The sequence below is a fragment of the Stegostoma tigrinum genome, chromosome 31, assembly GCF_030684315.1.
Source record: "Stegostoma tigrinum isolate sSteTig4 chromosome 31, sSteTig4.hap1, whole genome shotgun sequence".
In the NCBI taxonomy this organism is placed as follows: Eukaryota; Metazoa; Chordata; class Chondrichthyes; order Orectolobiformes; family Stegostomatidae; genus Stegostoma; species Stegostoma tigrinum.
In genome coordinates this window covers 31,553,971-31,577,237 of record NC_081384.1, presented here as the reverse complement: position 1 = coordinate 31,577,237, position 23,267 = coordinate 31,553,971, and the positions used below count along the sequence as shown (strand labels likewise).

General features: G+C 39.1%; 1 protein-coding gene across 2 annotated transcripts in view; it reads right to left on the bottom strand.

The window, feature by feature from the left end:
- Positions 1 to 22,397, bottom strand: part of plekhm1 (pleckstrin homology domain containing, family M (with RUN domain) member 1) — a 53,847-nt gene extending 31,450 nt beyond the window's left edge. The window contains exons 1-4 of one of the 2 annotated variants that reach the window (XM_048560859.2): positions 22,293 to 22,397; positions 8,902 to 8,975; positions 7,343 to 7,581; positions 2,000 to 2,647 (exon numbers count right to left, since the gene is read on the bottom strand). In XM_048560859.2, the coding sequence (XP_048416816.1) occupies positions 2,000 to 2,647; positions 7,343 to 7,581; positions 8,902 to 8,964 (950 nt within the window). In that variant the 5' untranslated portion in view covers positions 8,965 to 8,975; positions 22,293 to 22,397. Of the gene's footprint in view, positions 1 to 1,999; positions 2,648 to 7,342; positions 7,582 to 8,901; positions 8,976 to 22,193 lie in introns of both variants that reach the window. The other variant, XM_048560860.2, reaches the window with a different exon arrangement.
- Between the last annotated feature and the right edge of the window lie 870 nt (positions 22,398 to 23,267).

Below are 23,267 nucleotides of genomic sequence, written 5' to 3'. Positions count from 1 at the left end.
GAGTTGGCTTTGTGCAAACTGGCTACTGTATGTCCTATATTATGGCAGTGACTACGCTCCCAAGGTACTTTCCATTGAGTGCAAAGACCTGTGGTAATGAAAGACACAATATACGTAGATGTTTATTTATAAAACATCGCACTGTTAATATGTAAAGGCACTACTGTTGAATGTAGGGAATGGTAATTAAATTACTTCTTTTTGCAGATGATCATTGCCTGTCATGTGTTTTATTCTTAATTTATCATTCACAGCTTGTGGGTATTACTGGCTGGGCCAGGATTTCTTGTCCATCCCTAGTTACTCTTGAGAAGGTGTGTTCAACTGCCTTCTAGAACTCAATGTGGTGGAGGTACAGTGTTGTAACCATTTCTATGGCATGAATTTTATTTGCTCTTTATATCAAAGCCTGAAAGTTGTCATGCTATGGATTATCCTTGCACTCGTTTTACAAAAAGTGTGTAACATTTACAAGTTTTCAATCCCCAGGGATCATTTTTTTTGAGGTGCATATAAGATTCTGGACAGGACCCCTTAAGTCTCACTCTTACTTCCCTCAACATTCTTATCTGCATTAGATCTGACCTAAGTACAGGTCATTTTTCAACCCAGTGTCTCCACAAGCTCATCTTTCACAAAGACTTTTGTAGCATTATCTTCTTTAGTAAAGACAGACACAAGGTGCATATTTCGTATGTCAATTATGCCTCTTACCTTGATTCATTAATCCCCCTGTCGGTCTTCAATCTGTTCCAATCTTCTTTTTATTACTGTTTAACTATTTATATATCTATGGATGACTTTTGGATTCCCCTTTATATTAGCTGCCAGTCTCTTCACATACTCTCTTTGCTGCATATTTCTTTCCTTGCTTGCCATCTATTCTTTTAAAGAAAATCAAGGCATTTGGTTACCTTTTATAGATATTTTTAACCAACCTGTTCAGACATGTTATGACACACCTCTGGAGCAGGTGGGGCTAAAACTGGGTCTTTTGGCCCAGAGGACAATAATTTAAATTTCCCAATCTCCTACGTAGTATTCAAACCCATATCTTTGGAACATTAACTGGGGTTCTGGATTACTCCCCAGAGACTTCACCATGACACCAATGCCTCTCCTTTCAAAACTTTTTATATCCATTTGATTCTCATTTCTAAGCTTCTCAGATCTTTTCAGCCCAAACTACTTACTGAACATGAATAACAGCATCCCTCATGAGAGAACCTTTTCTTCTAAATGAATATCCACAATGTCTGACTTCTGGATTGTTCTGACTGTGTGTTACGGGACTCCTGTCACTAAGCAATGGCAGCTTTATTTCCTCTCACCTACACTTTACTTCTTATGCACAAATCCTTAAGTGAGCAATTCAAAGATCTAATTTAAATGCATACAAAACAAATCTCCAGATACTGTCACTCCTCCCTGAACAAATCTAAAAACTTAAAGTCAAAGAAAGTCTTCCTCTTCACAAAATGAAACTATAATTTCAAGGATGACATGTTTATATCTATTCAGAATTTCAGAGATTTCTCAGGGAATTTGCTACTTAATGGCAATGTTTATGCCATCCATTATTCTGTAAAGTTAAATAGAAATGTGTTCTTTAAATTTAAAAGGCATAATGCTCAGATTGACAACATAAAACCAGAAACAGTTATAGAAATAGAGGCAGTCACGTCATCTATTTTAAGCACCTTGGCTGTAAATCTGATGTTGTTAACTAATGTTACCACCATCTTATGGCATCAAACCCATCTCAGTCATCGCTCTTTAACAGAAACCCATACCGACTTCAGAACAGAAAACAGCTCGCTGTATTGTGGGAGAACCTATCAAAGCAAAATGTGACAATTACAGTTCACAGTCAAAACTATTTCTTAGGATGGCAAGGAGTCCTTAAAGACAGATGTCAATTCTCTTGGCTTCATAAATGAAATAAAATGGCATACATTAAAGTATCGAGAAGAACATGCAAAGCAAAATTAACACTCACTCTTGTAGAGATTTGTTGGAACTTTCTGCACTTGCAATACCCTTGTCTGTATCACATGACCACAACTCTTCTGTGGCTTGATCAGGGCTCTTCATTCCATTTGACTGAAGCAACCCATCAGAGTTCAGGCTGGATGATAGTTGGGATGATCCAATTGTTTCCAAACTTAGATTAGACGATGTAAGTTTTAGTTTTCCTGAGAGGTGACTGCTGTGTGCAGTTGTGGAACTAGAATGAATTACATCAACAATATCAGATCCAGAGGACTGAGAAACCGAATCCCAGGATCCTCTCCTTCTGCTTTCAGAAAAGTCAGGCAGTGTGTGTTCTGGCAACTCGGATGCTGAGCATAAACCTGCCAATGCCAGGGGAGTTGTGGTCCATTCATTCAGTACAGCTGATTTAAAAGACAGTGCAAATGAAAGAGATGATAGACCTTGTAGATAGCTCAATAGGACTTCACTATCCTCTGAATCAAGCAGTAAGGCCACAGGGTGGTAGAAGTCACACAGGTTGCCCCGTTCACGGAATAGAGATACTAGGTAACATTCCATCAGGCCATCATTCAGTGCAAGCCTGACCCATGCTCGACATCGCCCAACGTCAGTGTTAATAAAGTTCAGATTTTCCAGCTCCGTCACCACATTTCTGTAAGATTTTTAAATAAATGAAAATCAGCACTCAAGATATTTCTTAGGCAATTCTGTAGAGTCAAGCAATTTGAATTGCATGCCATCATTAATAAATATATACATGGATAATTCACAAATCAATAAAATTATTACTTTTTTACACCACTTTTCCACTGTAATCTGGTTTCCTTGATAGCAGCCTCTCTTTGCATCTCAATCAAGGAGCCACTAATTCTAGTTAGGCACAGACAAGAAGCACCCTGATCCACCACAGGCAATGTCACAGTGAACCTGATACCCACTTCTTTAGTTTCAAACAAATTGAAAACCCTTTTTCAACTTATTTACAGTACACATGTAGAACATGAATAGCAAAACCAAATGTGCACCATCTTGCATTCAATGATAACACTCTCAGAACTCAGGGACAGCACGTGGCTCAGTGGTTAGCACTGCTGCCTCACAGCACCAGGGACCCAGACTCGATTCCAGCCTCCGGCAACAGTCTGTGTGAAGTTTGCACATTCTCCCAGTGCTTGCATGGGTTTCTTCCAGGAGCTCCGGTTCCCTCCCACAGTCCAAAGATGTGCAGGTTAAGTGGATTGGCCATGCTAAATTGCTTGTAGCGTTCAGCGATATGTGGGTTATAGGGGGATGGGTCTGGGTGGGATGTTCTGAGTGTGGACTGTTGAGCTGAAGGGCCTGTTTCCTCCGGAATTCTATGATCTATGAATTGAAGTTAACTTCAGCATCATACCACATTAACCTCACTTGCACTGTTGCCAGATTTCAACATATAGGTCAGAAAGAAAAATTTTGTCTCTACAGACAAATGGTTATTTTATGAAGAAAGATTCATTCAACAATTTAGAATTTAGAAGAATGAGGAGAGTTTTAATTGAAGTAAGCAAAATGCTAAAGGAATTTGACCAAATAGACATAGAGAGGACATTTCTTCTTGTGGAATAATCTAGAATGAGAGATCATAGTTTTAGGATAAGTGGTATCAGATTTAAAACCAGGATGAGAAGAAATCATTTCTCTCAAAGGATTGAGAGCCTGTGGAATTCAGTCCACCATACTGAATGACAGGACAATGAGTAAATTTAAAGACAGAGATAGTTAGATTTTTAATTAGTTATGGGTTGAACAGTTATGGAGAGAAGGCAGCAAAGTGCAGCTGAGACTGAGATGAGGTCAGTCATGATCATACTGAACAAGACAGCAGGCTTGAGGGGCTGAATTGCCTAGTTCCCAAGCTCTCCACATAGGAGAACATAGGACTTCAGTGAATATACAGCACAGAAACAGGCCATTCAGCTCAACTTGAGTCTCGTTTCATCTTTCCTCATCAAATCTACCCCTTCTTGCTCAAGTGCCCGCCTTGCTTCCTCTTCAATGTATCAATTCACTTCAATCACTCCTTGTGGTAGTGAGTTCCACATTCTTACCAGTCTGTGGGTGAAGAAATTTCTTTTCTATCCCTTATTGCATAACTTGTTGACTACCTTAAATCTCACGACAAATGCCTGCGGTTCGTAATAATGTACAAAGGTTAAGCACAGCAAGTTACTACTTCTTTTGGTATTTAAGTCTGATGTGCTGATATCGTAAACCGAACAGCCTGCTCTGAACTCTAAAGCGTGTAAATTAGGTCAAATTATCTAGTGCTCAAATTGAAATGGAAGGGAAAGAAATATCAAGCGGACAGCAGCGTAACGTACAAATATGAAAAATATTAGGAGTAGGACATTTGGATTGTCAAGCCAGCTCCGACATCCTTCTAAATCCATTCTCACCATGCCCTCATGATTTTGTGTTTCTATCAAGTCATCTCAATCTCCTTAACTCCAGCAGTTACAAGCCTAGCTTGTCCAATGTTTCCTCATAAGATAATCTGCTGCTTTAGCCTAGTAAATGTTTTCTTATTCATTCACGAAATGAGGGTATCACTGTCTAGGCCAGCATTAATTGCCCATCCCCATTTGTCCAGAGGGTAGTTATGAGTCAACCACATTACTGTGGGTCTGGAGTCACATGTAGGCCAGACCGGGTAAGGATGGCAGTTTCCTTCCCTAAAGGACATTAGTGAACCAGATGGGTTTTTCTGACAACCAACAATGGATTCATGGTCATCATTAGATTCTTAATTCCAGATATTTATGAATTTAAACTCCACCAGCTGCCGTGTTTGGATTTGAATCTGGAGACCCAGATAATTTTCTGGGTCTCTGGATTAACAGTCCAGCAATAATAATACCACAAGGCCATTGTCTCCCCTCTTTTTAAATCTTCTTTAAACTACTTCTAATGCATTTACATCCTTTGTTAAACAAAACCAATACTGTAAACAAGGTTCCAGAGCTCTGTATAACTGAAGCATAACTTACCTATTTTTGTACTGAACTGCCCTCATAATAAACGATAATATTGTGTTAGCTTTCCCATTTACCTGGTGAACCTGCTTACTAGTTCTTTGTAAGTCAAGCTGTAGGACACCCAAATCACCCTGTATCTGAGTTCTTGAATATCTCATCATTTAAACCACGTGCATTTTTTTGTTCTTGCCTAAATAGACAAATTCACATTTTCTTACATCATACTTCATTGGTGGAATCTTTGCTCATTCACGTACCTATCCATATCCCCTTGTAGCTTTTTTAATATCCCCATTATGACCTACTTTTTTAATACTACACAAGATATTACAGGAAGGTTTTTGCTGTACTTCAGAGTAACATTTCTCACCTTAAACCTGTATTTCACGTCGATTCAAAAGTTTTTGACAAGGTACATCAATCTGGTATATAAGTGCATAGAACACCATAACCAAGCCTAATCCCCTCCTCACTCCATTCCACACATGGACAATTGATCAGCAGGAGCTGATAATCTGAAACCTAAACACTTTAAGTCAATCTTTCCTACTAGATCAAGATAATGATTACATCCCAGTCAAATGAGTTTACTTACCTCAGTACAAACCAGGAAATGACTCCGGGGTATTCTAGTCTACATGATACATTGGCAGTGATGTGTTTTGGGATGGTGAATGAAGCTTAGTGGATAAAACTACCAAAGAACTTTAAACATTTGTTAGGATTTTGAAGAATTGTGACCGGAACATAGAGGTTTATGGCATAGCTTTCCATCAGCTTTATTAAGCAAATAGATCCGTAGGTTTTGTGTTACAATTTTTGTTATCAATAAACAAATGGCAAAAGTTTGTAGCTAGTGTAATATGAATGTAAAAGATGTGAAGAGGAAAAAGAGATGAAGCAGCATGCAAGTTATGGAAGGATGTTTGTGACAAATCCAAGTACATCTGACTGCCACATCCATGCCAGAGTGAAGAGTCTATGGATTTCAAACAGAATTTCAGTCATAAAAATCTGACTTTCCTGCTCTTGAATTTGTCACTACACAAAGTATATGAGTGGGCTTAAGCACATATGTTTGGTGATGGCAGTAAGTGGGGACAAGGTTTGCTAAGTGCAAACAAGAATTTAAAGATAGCTAATGAAGGAACTTTTACACATATATATTTCTTTCAAGGCATGTAGCTGACAGTTTAGCATATCAACAAAATTTATTAGAATGTAGTTTGTTTAACCTAATGATAGCAATCCACAATGTGAAGCCCCCACAAGCTGGCATCAAATATTTTGGAAAACAATTGGATTTAAAGTTACTAATTGGTAAATATAGAATTTTTTCTAACAGTGTAAAAGTCGAATGACCAAATGTGAGAACAATTTTTAATAGACAAAATGTTAAAGAGTCAACTTTTACTCAGGTAACATTGAGGAGTTTACTTCCAACCTAAACATCCTGGCCAGCATATATAATGTGACGCAAAAAATCCAAAAACTAACAGGGAGAAGCAAAGCTACCCCACTCATTATTGCTGATCTCTGTATTTTTATTAAGGAACGTGTCACTTTACTAACACACCAAAGAGGTGAAAGGAAGAGACATGCTTCAGAGCATGTCATGCTGACACTCCCCAAATCTTTATTCAGGTCTTGGTTCAGGGAGATGGTACTGAGTCAGCACTTACTAGGGCATTTTTTGCTAGTGCCTGAACCTCTTCTCATCCCCAGGAAAGCTAAGGCATGATGAAGGACATAATGATCAGATGTTCATTTACTACATGTTTGGTCCAGAGTCTGCCCTTGCATCCTGTCTTCAGTAGCACTGCTGATCTCTTTCTTCCTCTAATCTCAGTTTCTGACCCCTTCTTCCCTCAGCCTCAAAAAATCAAAACTATCTACATTCTTCCTATCTTAATTGACAAGAAGGAACTGGAGACAATATAGTAACTGCAATATTTTTGAATCAATAATGAATTTGGATTGAAGTGTTGTGACTGGACACATTATACTTTCATTCTGAAGTGTTTAAATTTTTATCCCCAAAAAGCTAGAATGAAACTTAATTTTACAGGTTATTAGGTTAAAATTTCACAGACTTGATTTTAACATAATATTGACTTTTCCATGAATATATGTGGCATTACAAACTATAGAAGTAACGTTACAAAACTTGTTATCAGAGTAATCCTACAGAAGTAACCAGTGTTCTTAGATTAAAAATAAAATGTACAAATGCAAAAATTCCCCACTTAAAACTAACATTCAAGTTTAGAAAATGTGATGATATGGTAGGAAATAAGGAAATAAATCAGTTCTACAAAATTACACAAACTTACCGGTGAGTGACAGTTTTAAGCAGAGTCCAAAACACAGGCTCTGGGAGAGGTACTCTATTTCGTCCTCGTTTTCCTCCATCTGTTTTGACATACTTTGATTTCAAGCCGTGCACAAACACTGACTCCAAGACAGAGCAGAGAACATTTGCATCACTGTCATCACTGGTAACCACATTGTCCGAATTTACGTAACGTTTCTGTAAGCACTTCAGGGAACTTGCCAGTTTCTTCTTTATTCGCTGAGAAGTGGATAATCAAGTGTTTATGTTTATACAAAATAAATCCCCACCTCTCAAATTCATACACAATCAGAAAAGTGAAAGGGTCTACAAATCCTGAGTATCGGAACTGACATTATTGATACACACAGCTTATATGCTGACCTGGAACTAAAAGAAGTGGCCTGAAGTGACGCCGTGTAAAAGTAACTTCCACAAAATCAAACCTGCACCAAAAAAAAAGTCTACATATCAAAGTGGGATTCAGACCCAGAAAGCCCACATACTCCTGAGAACTTCCTCATCCTTCAGACTCCCATTCTCTACAATATTTCACCAGCCATTCAGCTTAATTACCCTCATGCTCACCAGTAATGACCTTGAACGCAGAATTTTCTCCCCCCTCAAATTGCCCCACATCACATACTTATCTGGAAATGTTTGCAAACTGAGATTTCAATAATTGCATCACACTCCAGCATAATGAACACCTACCTTTACCTCTAATATCATTCACATCTATCCATCAGCTGCAAATTCCCTGTTGACAATAACCCAGTATTCATCCTGCTGGACTCTCATTTTCCACCCCACCGAAACTTCTGCTCATATTCAATAGCACACCTGGTCACGTGCCTAATACTACTAGCCTTGCCAACCTACCCTCGAGGAACTGAGAGATACATAATCAATTTAAGACTCATTGTTTAAATCTAATCATGGCATCACCGTTCTCTCCACCTCTAAATTCTTCCTGCCTCACACTACATATCAAACTTGGTCCCTTGCACTCTGGCAATTTATACATTTCCCCGTCCCTTTGCATAACCACTACTTATCATGCTTCAGAATTTTAGATGACAAACTTTGCAACTCTCTCTCTAAAACTTTGCATGAGTCAACCTTTAAAAGCCTTTTAAAACTTACATATTTAATGACATTTACACATACAGCTATGTCTCTTGATAGCTCATTTTTAGGGTCAATAATATTTGTCTGATTAAACCTTCAAGAACATTAAATAATGCAGGTTGATGTTGTTCACTCCAAAATTAGTGATCCATCTAAGCAGTCCCTAATTCCAACATATATAAATATAATGACAAAATGTCATTTGATTACATCACTTCCAAATATGCTATATTTCATTTGTGCAAAAATCAGATCTCACTTTTCCCATTCAAGTAAGATTCTACTTCAATAAATATTCTACAAATCACAACTTGGTGACTATTTACTGAGTGAGACTTATTTTTTGTTCACAAACCTGAATTTTACTAAAGTCAAGCAAATGCAGAAGCAAAACCTCTATTCTTGAGTTACTGTTATGCTTCCACTTACCTGTTTAACTTCTCTGTGCGCCACTAAGTTTTCCAATGTGTGCGTAGAAATCATTGTGCACATTCACATGACACCTTCAGACGGAGGAAAGAAGAAACACTTAGCGAAGGTTAAATTCATAACTGAAGTAACAAACAAGCAAATCTTGAGAATCAAGTTTTTTTTTATTTACTTGTCAGATCTGGACATCATTTGTAAGTCTAGCATCTATTTTTCGTTCTTAATTGCCCTTAAACTGAGCACATGCTAGGCCATTTCAGCAGGCAGTTAAGAGTCACAGTGTTGTAGGTCTGGATTCACATATTTGCAAGGTCATTAGTGAGCCTACAATTGACTGGGGTTTCAGAGTCATTGTTGGACTCAATCACAAATTCCAACTTCCAACATCTGCCATTGTTGGACTCAAAGCCAGGTTCCCAGAACGTTAATAATCTAGCAATAATACCACTAGGGCATTGTCCCTCCTCAACATTTAGCTCAGATAGCTGGATGGTTAGCAGCAATGAAAGTAATGCCAAAACTGGGGTTCTGAGGGTTACGAGACCTGAAACATTAACTTTGATTTCTCTCCACAGATGCTGTCAGACCTGCTTAGCTTATCCAGCAATTTCTGCTTTTGTTTCTAATTTCCAACATCTACAGTTCTTTCAGTATTTACATTAGTCTGGGGCTCTGGGTTACTAGTCTGGTGACATGACCATTTTGCTACCACCTCTGGTGAAACATAATGTGAATTAGGCCTTTACAGTGAATTGCATCTCAACTCACAATTTCCCCTTGGAAGATCAAATGTTAATCTTAACTCAGCTACCAACAGCATAAAACAAGTGACCCAAGGTAGAAGTAAATCAGAGCTCTCACTCTACAGCCCCACTTTAGCTCTAGATGACCAAACCAAAGCTTTACAGGATCAATTCACATCCAAGCTTCATAATTTGTGAAGCTTTTCAAATTCAATTTTCTCTATTTCAGAAAAAAAATCGTTTTGGGGTAAAGCTGGGATGAAGTTGCTGCAAGCAACTTGAGACTAATTGCTTGAAAAATACTATTCTCATTGAACAATATTGTGTCATCCCAGTGCCACAAAAGAGACAGTTGAAATCTACCAAACCATCTACCTAGGAAGAGTAACTTGGCACTAGCTGGAAGTAGAAAAACAAATACAATAACATGTATGATTATGAAGCTGGGAGAAGGCAATAAAGAAATGAAATAAGTTTTGGTATATGTGCGTGGATGCCTCCTGCTCTCTTTGTAAACAACTCAGGACGTCACAAGCTACAATAACACTACTCAAAAGATACAAAAATATTTCCCATTCAATTGCAAGACAGCACAGCAAGATTTCTGCATTATGTTTCACAAAGCAGAGGTAATGAAAGGTTATCGGCCTAAAATGTTAACGGTTTCTCTCAATCATCTTCAGTATTTCCAGCACTTTTTGGTTTCCATAATGAGTCAGCTTGCATTTTCACCTCTGGATTTGGATTTGAAAGGTACACTTATAATCAAGGTTGATATTTTATTGCAAACAGAGGCAATAATCCATAAATGGAACTTGAGCCATCCTTTTAATCAAGTGGTTGTTAAAGATCCCAAGGCAGCAGTCAAAGCAGTATAGCCTTATCAACGTAACTCTCTATCAATTACAACTAAAACAAACTGGCTATATATTACTAAAAGTCATCACTAGCATAGTGACTGTGACATTTGCCTACTAACAGCTTGAATTGCATTACAAGAAGCCATTTCTGCTTAAAAGTACTTTGATGCACTGAGTTCCTGTTATTTTGTTGGTATTATTGAGCAAACATACGTGGACTAACTAGTTTGTCCTAATTTATCAAAATATCTGTTAAAAAATCTATTTAATTATCTATTTCCATAAAATGTTATGCTTCTAACCTAGACATTAAAACCCCTTTATTATCATAGAATAGACAATTGGTCCAATGGCATAGACATGCATTTGAACAGAAGCAATTATAGCAACAAGCAATTAAGCTGCAGTTCAGGATTTACCCAGTGGGCACATCACCCTAAAGAGAAGAGACCCAATGGACCAACATGCAACTAGCAAGTTACACTGAACTGACTAATGTACATGACACAACCTGGAAACGCAAGTAATTGGACAGTGTCCTTATTGGAATGTGGAAAGGAAAATGATGTGGAGATACTGTTAACTGAAATTCAACTTTACTCCATTGAACAGCGATTGTTTATTCATATAGTATGCTCAGAGGAACAGATGTTTGTGGGTACAGTTCACAGTGCAGATATTTGAGCACAACATCTTAGACTGATGCTATAGTCCAGTCTGAGGAGTGTTGAAGGATGGTGTAATTTTTCAAACTAAACACTACTTGCCTTCTCATGTGGACTACATCACTATATCAAAGAACAGGGTAATTTACCACTTTACCAAATAACTGCCCCCCTCCCCAATTAACATTACACATAGTTAACCTGGGCATAATCACATTGTGGGATCATGTTGTGTACAAATTGACCAAGATGCTTTCTACTTTAGATCAGGGGCTACCCTTCAAAATTAAAAAAAACAACTGGCTGTGGGGCATTTTGGATTGGCCTGAGCTTGTAAGGTGCTATATGAATACAACATAGAACAACACAACTGTGAACTAATCTAAGCCCATTCCCCTACACTATCCCATCATCCATATGCTTATCCAAGGGCTGTTTAAATGCCCCTCATGTGGCTGAGTTAACTACATTGGCAGGCAAGGCATTCCACCTCTTTACCACTCTCTGAGCAAAGAACCTGCCTCTGACATCTGTCTTAAATCCATCAGCCCTCAATGTGTAGCTGTGCCCCCTTGTACAAGCTGAAGTCATCATCCTCGGAAAAAGACTCTCACCGTCCACCCCATCTAATTAACTGATCATCTTGTACGTCTCTATTAAATCCCCTCTTAGCCTCCTTCTCTCCAATCAGAACAGATCCAAGTTCCTCAGCCTTTCTTCATAAGACCTTCGCTTTAGACTAGGCAACATCCTGGTAAAATCTCCTCTGTACCTATTCCAACGATTCCACATCCTTCCTGTAATGGAGCGACCACGCAAGATTCAAAGTGAGGCCGCACTAGCGTTTTGTAGAGTTACAGCAATGACATCACGTCTCCAGAACTCAATCCCTCTACCAATGCAACCTAAAACACCATCAGACTTCTGAACAGCACTATCAACCTGGGTGGCAGTTGTCAGGAATCTATGTATATGGACACCAAGATCCCTCTGCACATCCACACTACCAAGAATCTTTCTGTTGACCTGGTGTTCTGCCTTCCTATTATTCCTCCCAAAGTGAATCACCTCACATTTATCCATATTAATCTCCATTTGCCACCTTTTGGCCCAATTCTGCAGTTTATCCAAGTCTCCTTGCAACCTGCAACATTGTTCCACAATGTCCACCACTCCACTAACTTTAGTGTCATCTGCAAACTGACACACCCATCCACCAATGCCTGCGTCCAAGTCATTTATACAAATGACACACAGCAGTGGTCCCAAAACAGATCCTTGAGACACACCACTAGTAACCGGATTCCAGGCTGAATATTTTCCATCAACCACCACTCGTTGCCTTCTTACCGAAAGCCAGTTTCTAATCCAAATGGCTAAGTCTCCCTCAATCCTGTGCCTCTGTATTTTCTCCAATAGCCTACCATGGGGAAACTTATCAAAGGCTTTACTGAAGTCCAGGTATACCACGCCAACTGCCTGACCCTCATCCACATGCTTGGTCACCTTCTCAAAAAACTCAATGAAGTTTGTGAGACACGACCTACCCTTGACGAATCCATGTTGACTATCTCCAATCTCAGTGTTGGTTTCTAGATGATTATAAATCCTTTCTCTTATAATCCTTTCCAAAATTTTTCCTACAACAGACGTAAGGCTCACAGGTCTATAATTGCCTGGGTCATTCCTACTGCCCCTCTTGAACAAGGGCACAACATTTGCAATCCTCCAGACCTCTGGTACTGGACCTGTAGACAATGAGGACTCAAAGATCAAGGCCAAAGGCTCCACCACCTCCTCCCTAGCTTCCCAGACAATCCTCGGAAAAATCCTATCAGGCCCAGGGGTTTTATCTACCTTCACACGTTGTCGAATTGATAACACTTCCTCCTTACTAACCTTAACCCTTTCAATTTGAGCAGCCCGTAACTCAGTCACCTCCTCTAAATTATTCTCCTGTCCCTCAGTGAAAACAGATGAGAAATATTCATTTAGCACCTCTCCAATCTCCACAGGGTCCACACACAACTTCCCACTTCTGTCTTTGACTGGCCCTATGCCTACCCCAGTCATCCTCCTATTCCTCACATACCTATAGAAAGCTTCAGGGTTCTCCTTTATTTACCTGCCAATGTCTGCTCATGTACCCTCCTTGCTCTTCTTAACTCTCTCTTTAAATCCTTTCTAGCTAATCTGTATCTCTCCATCACCTCATCTGAACCATCTGGTCTCATCGTCACATCAGCCTCCCTCTTCTGCTGAACAAGAGATACAATAGTACTTTTTAAAAAATGTTGTTCAGACTTACGATGACAGCTATGCTTTAAATAGCAAACAGAAACTCCTACGGGAAGAACATATTGATACAAAGCACATTCAGTGTAGCACCAACATAACTGACTTATCAAAATGTTTTTCAATTCTGTGTTACAAAGTGAACAACTTAGATTGCAGCACCGACCACAGCAACACGGAAGCGGTCACTGCAACAGAAACCGCAGCAGGAACAAGTCAACAACTGAAGCAGATACCTACACTGACTGTGGAGAGAGCTCTATAAACTGGATAACCAAACTGTAAGCAAATTTATAGTATTAACTGTGACTGTGACTAGAGGAATGGCAAGCAAGCCAACAAGACAGATTTCACTGTGGCAAGGCACCTGATGGCATCTATCATTATTTAAACTTGTCCCTGCATTCTGATCAGCTCAAAATAAAAATTGTCCAAGAAATTACAGCAAGCACGAGGTGATGACGACAGAGCAAGGAAAACACAGCTTCATTGTACAGAACAATTAGATTTTAAAGATAGGGAAGCAAACACTGGGAGGTTTGAGAAGGTGAAGGAATTCATTGTCAAATCAAAAACAAAGTGAAACAGTGCACAGAGTGTAGAACAAGAAAAATATTTGATTTAAAGTCATGTTTTAAAAATCTTCTGCAATGAAACTCCAAATTGATACTACAACCAAAAGAACTGCAGATGATGGAAATCAGGAACAAAAACAGAAATTGCTGGAGAAGCTCAGCATGTCAGGTACCACAGGTAGAGAGAAATCAGTTAACGATTTGGGTCTGAAGAAGGGTCACTGGATCAGAAAAATTAACTCTGATTCTCTTCACAGACCCTGCTAGACCTGCTGAGCTTTTCCAGCAATTTTTGTTTTTGTTTGCAAATTGTCATAGTTAGCTTTCAACCCTAGAAGGGCCGGCTGGAAGTAACCAAGAGTGAAATGCAATTTCTGCTATGAACTACCCTATAAAGCAGAACCGAAAGAACAGAGGATGCTGTAAATCAGGAACAAAATCCATTCTGTGGACGGGTCACCGGACCCCAAAACGTTAACACTGTTTTTTCCTTCACAGATGCTGCCAGACTTGCTGAGCTTTTCCAGCAACTTTGTTTTTGTTCCTATAAAGCAGGCTTAATTTGTATGTACTTCATGCTATTCAATGCACATCACTGATGAGCCAAACAGTAAATTACCATTTTGTGAATTACGTAGCCCAGAGAACAAAGCTCAAATATGCATGCTTAGCACCTTCCCCCTCACGTGCAGCCAGTTTATCCTTTACACTGTAATTAATGCAAGTGCCATTGTTTTGGCAGCCAATTCTAACAATAAAATTTCAACAAGTTATACCTGAACAGTACTCGGAAGAATTATAAATGTCAGTGCTTGGGATCATGGTTCTTGGAAAAAAAACACTTTCTCTAGTAACCCTCTCAGTTTCTATCAACCGGAAGAGGGCACGAACAATTGAAAAAGCAATCAAATAAAAAGAAAGGCCCTAATGAGCAGAAATTCACAAACCAAAAATTAAGGTCAAGTTGTTCTTCCAAATTATCCCTGAAATTGAAGACATTCCTTTACCACATTGCCGCCCCTCTGATAGTGCTTGATTTCTAAGTCAATCAGGGCAACAGACACAAACAAGATGTTTAGTATGGCAAAGTTAGGGCAATAAGTGGGTTAGCTTTAATAACCTTTTGCCATCTTTTCACCATGAAGACTTATGTCCATTTTTATTCTTGCAACTATTAGTGATATATATTTTTCACAAATCCTAACTGGTCATAGCAAGAGAAATGCCAGCTAAAGTATATACACGCACTTCTTGAAAGGCTGATTTCTGAATCACAACTCACATTTGTCTCACCAAATTATCTAAGTTATTCTCCTAAAATAATGACCATGAAAAAATTGTAACATACTCCAGTGTGAGTCATGATCTTCTGTTGTTATTTTCTATTATTTGATTCAGTTAGCAGTAACAGAAAAATGCTTTTATTTAGACTTGCTGTTGAATACAGTGGAAAATCAGACTATCCAATCTGCTGTATGAAGCACAAGTAACCAGGATAGTCCATCATTGGCAGTATAACTGCCTGCTTAAAAAGCGGATAACTTTTTCCAATAACTTCAAAGAGTTTTAGGGAATTTTGCATGAGTATCAAATATCTTTTGATTGTACAATTTGAGAACAAAAGCACCAGTTTCCAATGCACGCATCCCTACAAACCTCAATGAAAAACTCAGGCTAGTTTTTGTGCAATTAAATTTACAGAATACTAGCAAATTTACTTTTACAGTGCAACTTACTCTACAAGATCAGGATGTCAGGAACCAATACCGCTAAAAATAAAAGCAGACAGTCGTCAATAATTCAGGGCGCATAACTAATACCATTATTTGCGTGACGCTTTGAAATAAGTTTGATAATTGATGCTTTGTTAAAGCTCTACAGAAATTTGTCTAAAATAGACAAGTATCTCTCATACAGTTTGGAATAGAACAACTGATTAGCAGTGAAGAACTTTTTAAATTTAGCACTCCTGTAACTTTGTATTTTAGACTTTCATCAGAAATCTCATTTTGCTGTGAGCACAGATATTTGTGTTGACCCTGTCCAGAAGGGTTTTGACACAGCTTCAGAGCAGGCGAGACTTGAACACAGGCCTTCTAGCTCAATAACAGGGACACTATCATCATGCCACAAGAGCCCTAACACATGCTAGGCATGGCTTCAGGATAGATATTTTTAAATCAACCTATTCAGATATGTCACATCATACATCAGGGGCAGGCAGGATTTTAACCGTGGCCTTCTGACCAAGATGTAGGGATGCAATAGGGGCTATTTTTCATGGAGCATCAGAGGCTGAGGCTTATAAAATCATGAAAGGCATGGCTAAAGTGAAAGGTTAAGGTCTTTTCCCCAGAATAGGGGAGTCTATGCATAGGTTTAAGGTGAAGGGGTAAAGATTTAGAAGTGACCCAAGGGGCAATTTTTTTTGACACAGTGTGGTGCATGTATGGAATGAACTGCCAGAGGAAGTGGTGGAGGCTGGTACAATTACAATTGCAATTACAATTACAATTAAAAGGCATCTGTGTGGGTATGTGAATAGGAAGTGTTTAGAGGGATACGGACCAAATGCTGGCAAATGGGATTAGATTAATTTAGGATATCTGGCCAGCGTGGACAAGTTGAACCGAAGTGTCTTTTTCCATGCTGTACACCTCTATGACTTTATTACTATGTCATATCTGCTATGAAGATAAAGGGATTGATTTTTCATTATTTTGGTATAGGGAGTTTAAGTAAGAAATGTTAAAAAACCCAAATCACCCTAATGACTACATTAATTCTCATCTCTACATCGGTGCAGTAGAACTGTTGGTCATGCAGTTATGACATTTTATTGTTCAGGAATGCAGATATCAAGCTCACACATGAATTTCCTTCAGCTGGGTGCACACCACAGAGTAAGCAAGCTTAACCTGAAGTAATGGATCCATGTATCATGGTTCCAAAATAGTGGAAGTTTGATTCTGCAGGCATGAATGTTTTAATGACACAAACACCATCTGTTTGGTTTCTGAGAGATTTACATGAAATAGCCCAAAGCATAACCTCATTCCGAATATAATACCAAGGAAATGACATGCAGATATTACTCTCTTGCCATTGGATGCACAAGTATAACAGCACTTTCAGACTAAATTTCTCATCAACTCGTTCTTTTTTTAGATATTTTGTGCACAACCTTCATCTTTATAGAAGGTGGGCTTTGAATGAAGCCTAGGAACACTATCATTTTGCCACAAGAGCCTCCTATCTTTAATGTAATAAAATATTCCATGCCACCCAAGAAAAGCATTATACAAGCTTTGACACTGAGCTACATAGAGATGTAAACACAGTCAAATGAAAGCTTTTTACGAAGTGTCTTAAATAAGAAAGGAGAAATGTAGATGGGCAGTGAAGATCATGGGGGCCTTTCAGAACGTGAGTCTTTCAGAACTGCAGCAATTGTGTAATGAAGACTAGAAATGCCACTTATTATCTGGAAGATGCAAATCTAAATGAGGCACAGGAACGTCAGAATCCCAGAGTACTAGCACATCAATTGTTCAAAGTTGCACCACAGGTTAGCAGTACCATTTAAAAAAAGCAAACCAAATACTAGGCACTATTTGCAAAGGCATAGTCTCAAAAAGTAGAGGAGTTATGTTACACCTGCATCCAACTTTAGTTAGACAACCTATTATTGCATTCAATTGTGGGTGCCATATTATAAAAATATTGAAACACAGAAGAAGGTAAAGTGAAGACTCAGAAGGATAGTACCAGAAACGTGTGACCACGCACATTAAGAATTAATAGGCTAGGTTTCTTCATGTCCGAGAATAAAGGCTGAGGGGTAATCTTACAGAGGTGTCTAAAATTATGAAAGGGTTTCATACTGTGGATACAAAATAAATACTACTTCTTGTGAGGATTAGAACAACTAGAGGTAATCGATATAAGACAGCAACCAAGAAATTCAATTGAGAATTCAGAAGAAGCTTTTTCACTCAGTGATCGCGTGTTGGAAAAGTCTATCACAGAGTGGCTGAAGTGAATGCTACAGATGTATTTGCAGAAAACAAGATGAATAAATGAGGGAGAAGGGAATAGGTCACTTCAACTGTAGATTGGATCAAGGAATGGGAAACACGGGAAGTCACTATGCTCATTGTGACCAATTCCATTTGTCGAGTGACATGCTTGGAATAACTACAGCCAGAGTGCTCCTTGATAAACAGGTTCAAGAAAAGCTGGGGACCTGCACCTCAAACATCTACTGCCGAGGCCTCAGTACAAACCCCAATGTACTTGTGGAGAGACACAAACAATGCAGCACATTACCAAGGAGTATCCCTCGACAAACTCAGTGGGCTGATCATTCTCAGCTCTGAAAACAGGGAGACTGTCACTTGGTTCCAGGGATTTGCACTCACTGAATAAAAATTGTACATTCAAATGGAAAAGAGAGCTAGATGGAGACTTGAATGAGGCATAAACACTGAGATGGAATGAATAGTCTGTTTATGTACCATAAACTCAAATTAATCCTGTGTGCAATTAAAACTGGAGATGAGCATGAGGTGTGTATCAAAGGAAAGGAGACAGATCAGAAGGTTGTAGGGCTAAAGGATGGGTTTGACTGATGGAGGGGATACAGAGGTAGAGACTGAACAAAGTTTTGAGACGGATGTGAAAACAGAATGGTAATTTGAAAATCAAACAGTTGCACAGCTGAGACCTAACAGGTCAGCAAATACAGGAGTGAAGGATAAATGGGATGTGGTAGGAGTTAGGACGTAGACACAGAGTTTCAAATGCTCACATTTTTGGCATGAGACTGTGAGGAAGATGGCCTAAAAATGGTCAAGCTACAAGTATTCAAAGACACAGGTCAGGGTCTCAACAACAAATGAACTGAAAGTGAAGAACATTGATTCCTAGAGATCAGAATATTAGAGGTAGAAATAGACTTCATGATGGTAAAAACATACAATTAGGACTCAGCTATGGAATTACAGTGCCCGAGTTACAAATGACTCGGTTCAACTTCAGGCAGTGCCAGGGAGACGGATGGAGTCAACAACTAGGAAATGAAGTTTGGGGAAAGCTTTTATCTTTCCCCATTTCGTACATGGAAGTTTGTGTTTATCTAGTACTGGATGTAAGATGTGTAGTCTAATAGAGAGACAGAGGAGAGATTGAGAGATGTTGATGGGGTATAGCTTGTTGCAAATGGAGATGTGGAAATGGATTGATTTAGCTGTGTAACACTGGAGAGGTATTGCAGGAGGATGGTGGTCAATAGAACCAAAGGCAAGAATGACAACGACGACAACTTATTGTCAGTCATATGCTACGTAATTTGTGACTGATGAAAACCATTTCATTATTGCATCATAAAAAAAAGGAAAAGACCTATGTCAATCCTGTCTGCTCCCTTATTGGAAATTAAAGAGCAGATTCTTACCACCACTAAATTGCAAAACTTCACTTACTGCACAAATTAAGCAACACACAAGCATTTAATCATCCGAGTATCCTACACGGCAGCCCTTTTATGCATTTCTGCAGGAATTAACACCATGAAAAATTGCCTTTTCAGGTCATTTCTATTTTATAGAATCATTGAATCCCTACATGACAGAAAGAGGTCACTTGGCCCAATGAGCATCCCATCCAGACCCACACTCCCACTCCATCCCTGTAATTTCACATTTATCCACCTAGCCCTCACATCCCTGGTCTCTACTGGGCAATTTAGAATGGCCGATCAACCTCACCTGCACATCTTTATGGGATAACTGTGGGAGGAAACTAGAGCACCTGAAAGAAATATGAGGAAGAGTCACTGGATTCAAAACGTTAACTGATTTTTTTTCCACCAATGCTGCCACACCTGCTGAGCTTTTCCAGCAACTTCTGTTTTTGTTCTTGATTTACAGCATCCATAGTTCTTTCGATTTTTATTTCCTAGGCACTGAGGCAGCAGTACTAACCACACTGCAACTATGCTGCTCATATCTTTCTTACCTATTAGTTAACATTAGCATCAATTTACAATGGTACAGATTTTAGCTTGACTGTAAACTTTTCTGCTAATGTTGTACTGCGATTAAAACAGGATGTAGGAGCCTTGCAGTGAATTCCCAAAAATCAGTTGTTACGGCCACTTAAAATTTCACCTCAAAGGATCAGAGCTCATTGGAGTGATATATAGACATGGATAGAAAACTGACTAGCAAATAGAAAACAGAGAACCAGGATAAATGAATCATTTGCAGTTAATAAACAATGACTAATGGAGTAGTTCAGGATAAATGCTGGAGCTGAACTATTTGCATTCTATATAAGCGAATGAAGGGGCCAACTATATTATAGTCAAATTTGCTGATCATCAAGTGGATAGTAGAGCGCCTCAAAATGATACAAATATCTGCAAAGGGGTATAGACGAATGACAAAAAAAAATTGCAGATGCAGAATGACGTGGGAAAACGTGAAACGTTCCACTTTAGCAGTAAGCATAGAAAAGTAGAATTGTTTAAGTAGAGGGAAAACAGCAGAATCTTGCAGTTCAGAGAATCTGAGTGTACATGAATCTCAAAATTAGCATGCACATACAGCTAGTATTTAGGGAAGTAATTGGTTGTTTCCTTTGTTATAAAGGAATGTGGAATATAAAAACGGAGAAACCTTGTTTCATTCAGGGCATTGGTGAGACCACACCTGGATCAGTGTAGTTTGCCTTCCTGATTGAAAGATTTAGCTGTATTGGAAGCAGTGACAAGGAGGCTGATTCGTTTATTTAGTATATTACAGTTTACATGAAAAAGAACTTTCTACTGATTGAATTTTTTTTATCCTTGCTGTTGCATAATAAAAAATTGGCCCTAAAAGTCATAAATTCAAGTTATGAATTTTAAAAGCCTCTAAATGAAAACAGAAGGCAATGCTTAACCCAATGTTTCATGGCCATGATTAAAAATATCAGATAATTTTGATTAAAGTACAGAAGACCCCAGGCTGCCAACAACCACAACTCAGCAATTTAAAAGTTAACTAAAGGACAGACTAAGCAGGTTGACTTAATAAATCAATATTTTTTTTCTCCTTAATATAAATACAAAGAACTACAGATCCTGGATATCTGCAACAAAAAGTGCTGGAGAAACTTAGTAGGTTTGGCAACACCTGTAGAATGAAAACAGATTTAGCATTTTGAGTCCAAAACTGACTGGGGAGTGGTTTTACCCTCCACTGATGCTACCAGATCTGCCGCATTCCTCTAACATTCTGTTCTTGTTTCTTTTGTAATTTTATTGGCCAATTAACTGCCTGTTCTCATGAAGTGTTATCAACTTGCTGAGGTACAGATCCACAAGTCTTTGCAAAACTTGGCTCCCTAATAAAGCAAGTGAGCTATTTGACTACAAGGAGGCTGATTCCTGGTTTGAAGGGTTACATACATACCGTTAGTCTTTCCAATAGAGTTTGTTTAAGAGACCAGTGATATGAGCACATCTTTTCCCCAGTACAAGACATGATGACGGTTATTCTTACTGAAATCAACAAACCTAGCAGGGCACAGTTCCAATAAGAATGATAGAACCAAGCAGATTCCTCGTCTGTAGTAGTGTCAAGCAATAGAGGAATTTCAACAAGGCAGCCTTCACGATTCTTTTCTCCCAACTTTACAGCGTGTTAATGAAGTTGAACAAAGAAAAAAAACTTATCAAGAGTTTAACGAAATTGAAACTGTCCAGAACTTTGCTCCTTATGACGTGGAGTTTAACACAGAGGCTCCAACTATCATAAATATATGTAAACTGAGTGTCCAAAACATTAATTTGAAATAAAAAAAATCATAGTCTGGTTAATAATACCGTAACTCTAATCAGAAATTTAGAAACATGTCCAAAGACTAAGAAAACTCTTTATCCGACAAAGCAATACTGTTGAGAAACTTTGAAGAGCGTAGCAGATCAGATTAGCTATGATATTACAAACAGGGAGTAGGAGGTTTCATTGACAAAACCAACTTCCCGTCTTTATTCCTGTTGGTGCCCAAGGCTGCTGGATCTCAGGCACTGAACTTCGGGGTGACAGATACAGAGATATAAAGGAATTGAAATCTCCGAGACCCATCCGAGGAGGCTTCAAAGCTCACCTGTCCCAACGCCCTCTAACACCATCAGCTCCTCCCAAATACCCAAACCGCTTCTTCTTGCCCACAACTCGCTTCACTTGCCATCTTTTCTCCCCTTACCCCCGCAGATCCGAAGCTTTCAGGCTGTCAACACCCTCGCCAAAACGACAATACCACCGCAAAAACAGACTCCTCCAATATCCCAGGGCACACCGCGAGAACAACTTTCCTCCTCCCATGGACTCCGCCACTATCCCAGCGCACACCGCGAGAACCCCAACCCGGTGAACGGCCTCCACCTAGCGGTAGGCTGCAGTATCTAGCCATTCGCTCGAGTCCTGTTTTACACCCGCCTACCCATGTCACTGTTCTCAGAGTTTGAAATAATCAAACTTTACTTTCAAAACCATGGCGCTTCATCTAGTTCTGATGTGACCTTTATGTACCTTCTTGGAGAAGTTTTATTCTGCATCATTTTCGGTGTGATTGGACTGAGTTCAACTAGCACCGCCCCATCTTCCACCAGGATGCCCTCTGTGATAGACCAATGTTGCTCTGTGGTCAGTTGTGATTGCTATGTTTTATCAGGCCACGCCTGGATCAGTTATACCAGGACTATTCGTAACTGCTACCGTCCCCTCCTATCTGACATAGTTTTGGTGATGTTCTTTAAACCTAGATTTTGTATCTCTTGTAACCATAACTGAAGTATGACATCTGCCAGCCCCACTTTTGTTTCTCACTTGTATCTCAGAGTGCAATTATAACACCACAGCCTTGAAAGTTACCATTTAATCTTGGAGGAGCAAATTTCTCCAGGTGTGGAATCTGTACTGATAACAGAAAAAAAGCTGGAGATCACAGTGGGTCAGGCAGCATCCATGGAGAGAAAGCAAGCTAATATTTTGAGTCTAGATGACTCTTCAAAGCTGAAATGAAATGTGGAGGGAATAACATTTATGCAGTAATGAGAGGTTTGGGGGTTTGGAGTGCTGGGGAGAAAGAATGTTGATAGTTCAGGAACCATTGAGTCTTTTGGGTGTTCCGCACAATTTTTGTACATTTGCTTAGTGTGCAATGATTCCTTAGCAATTT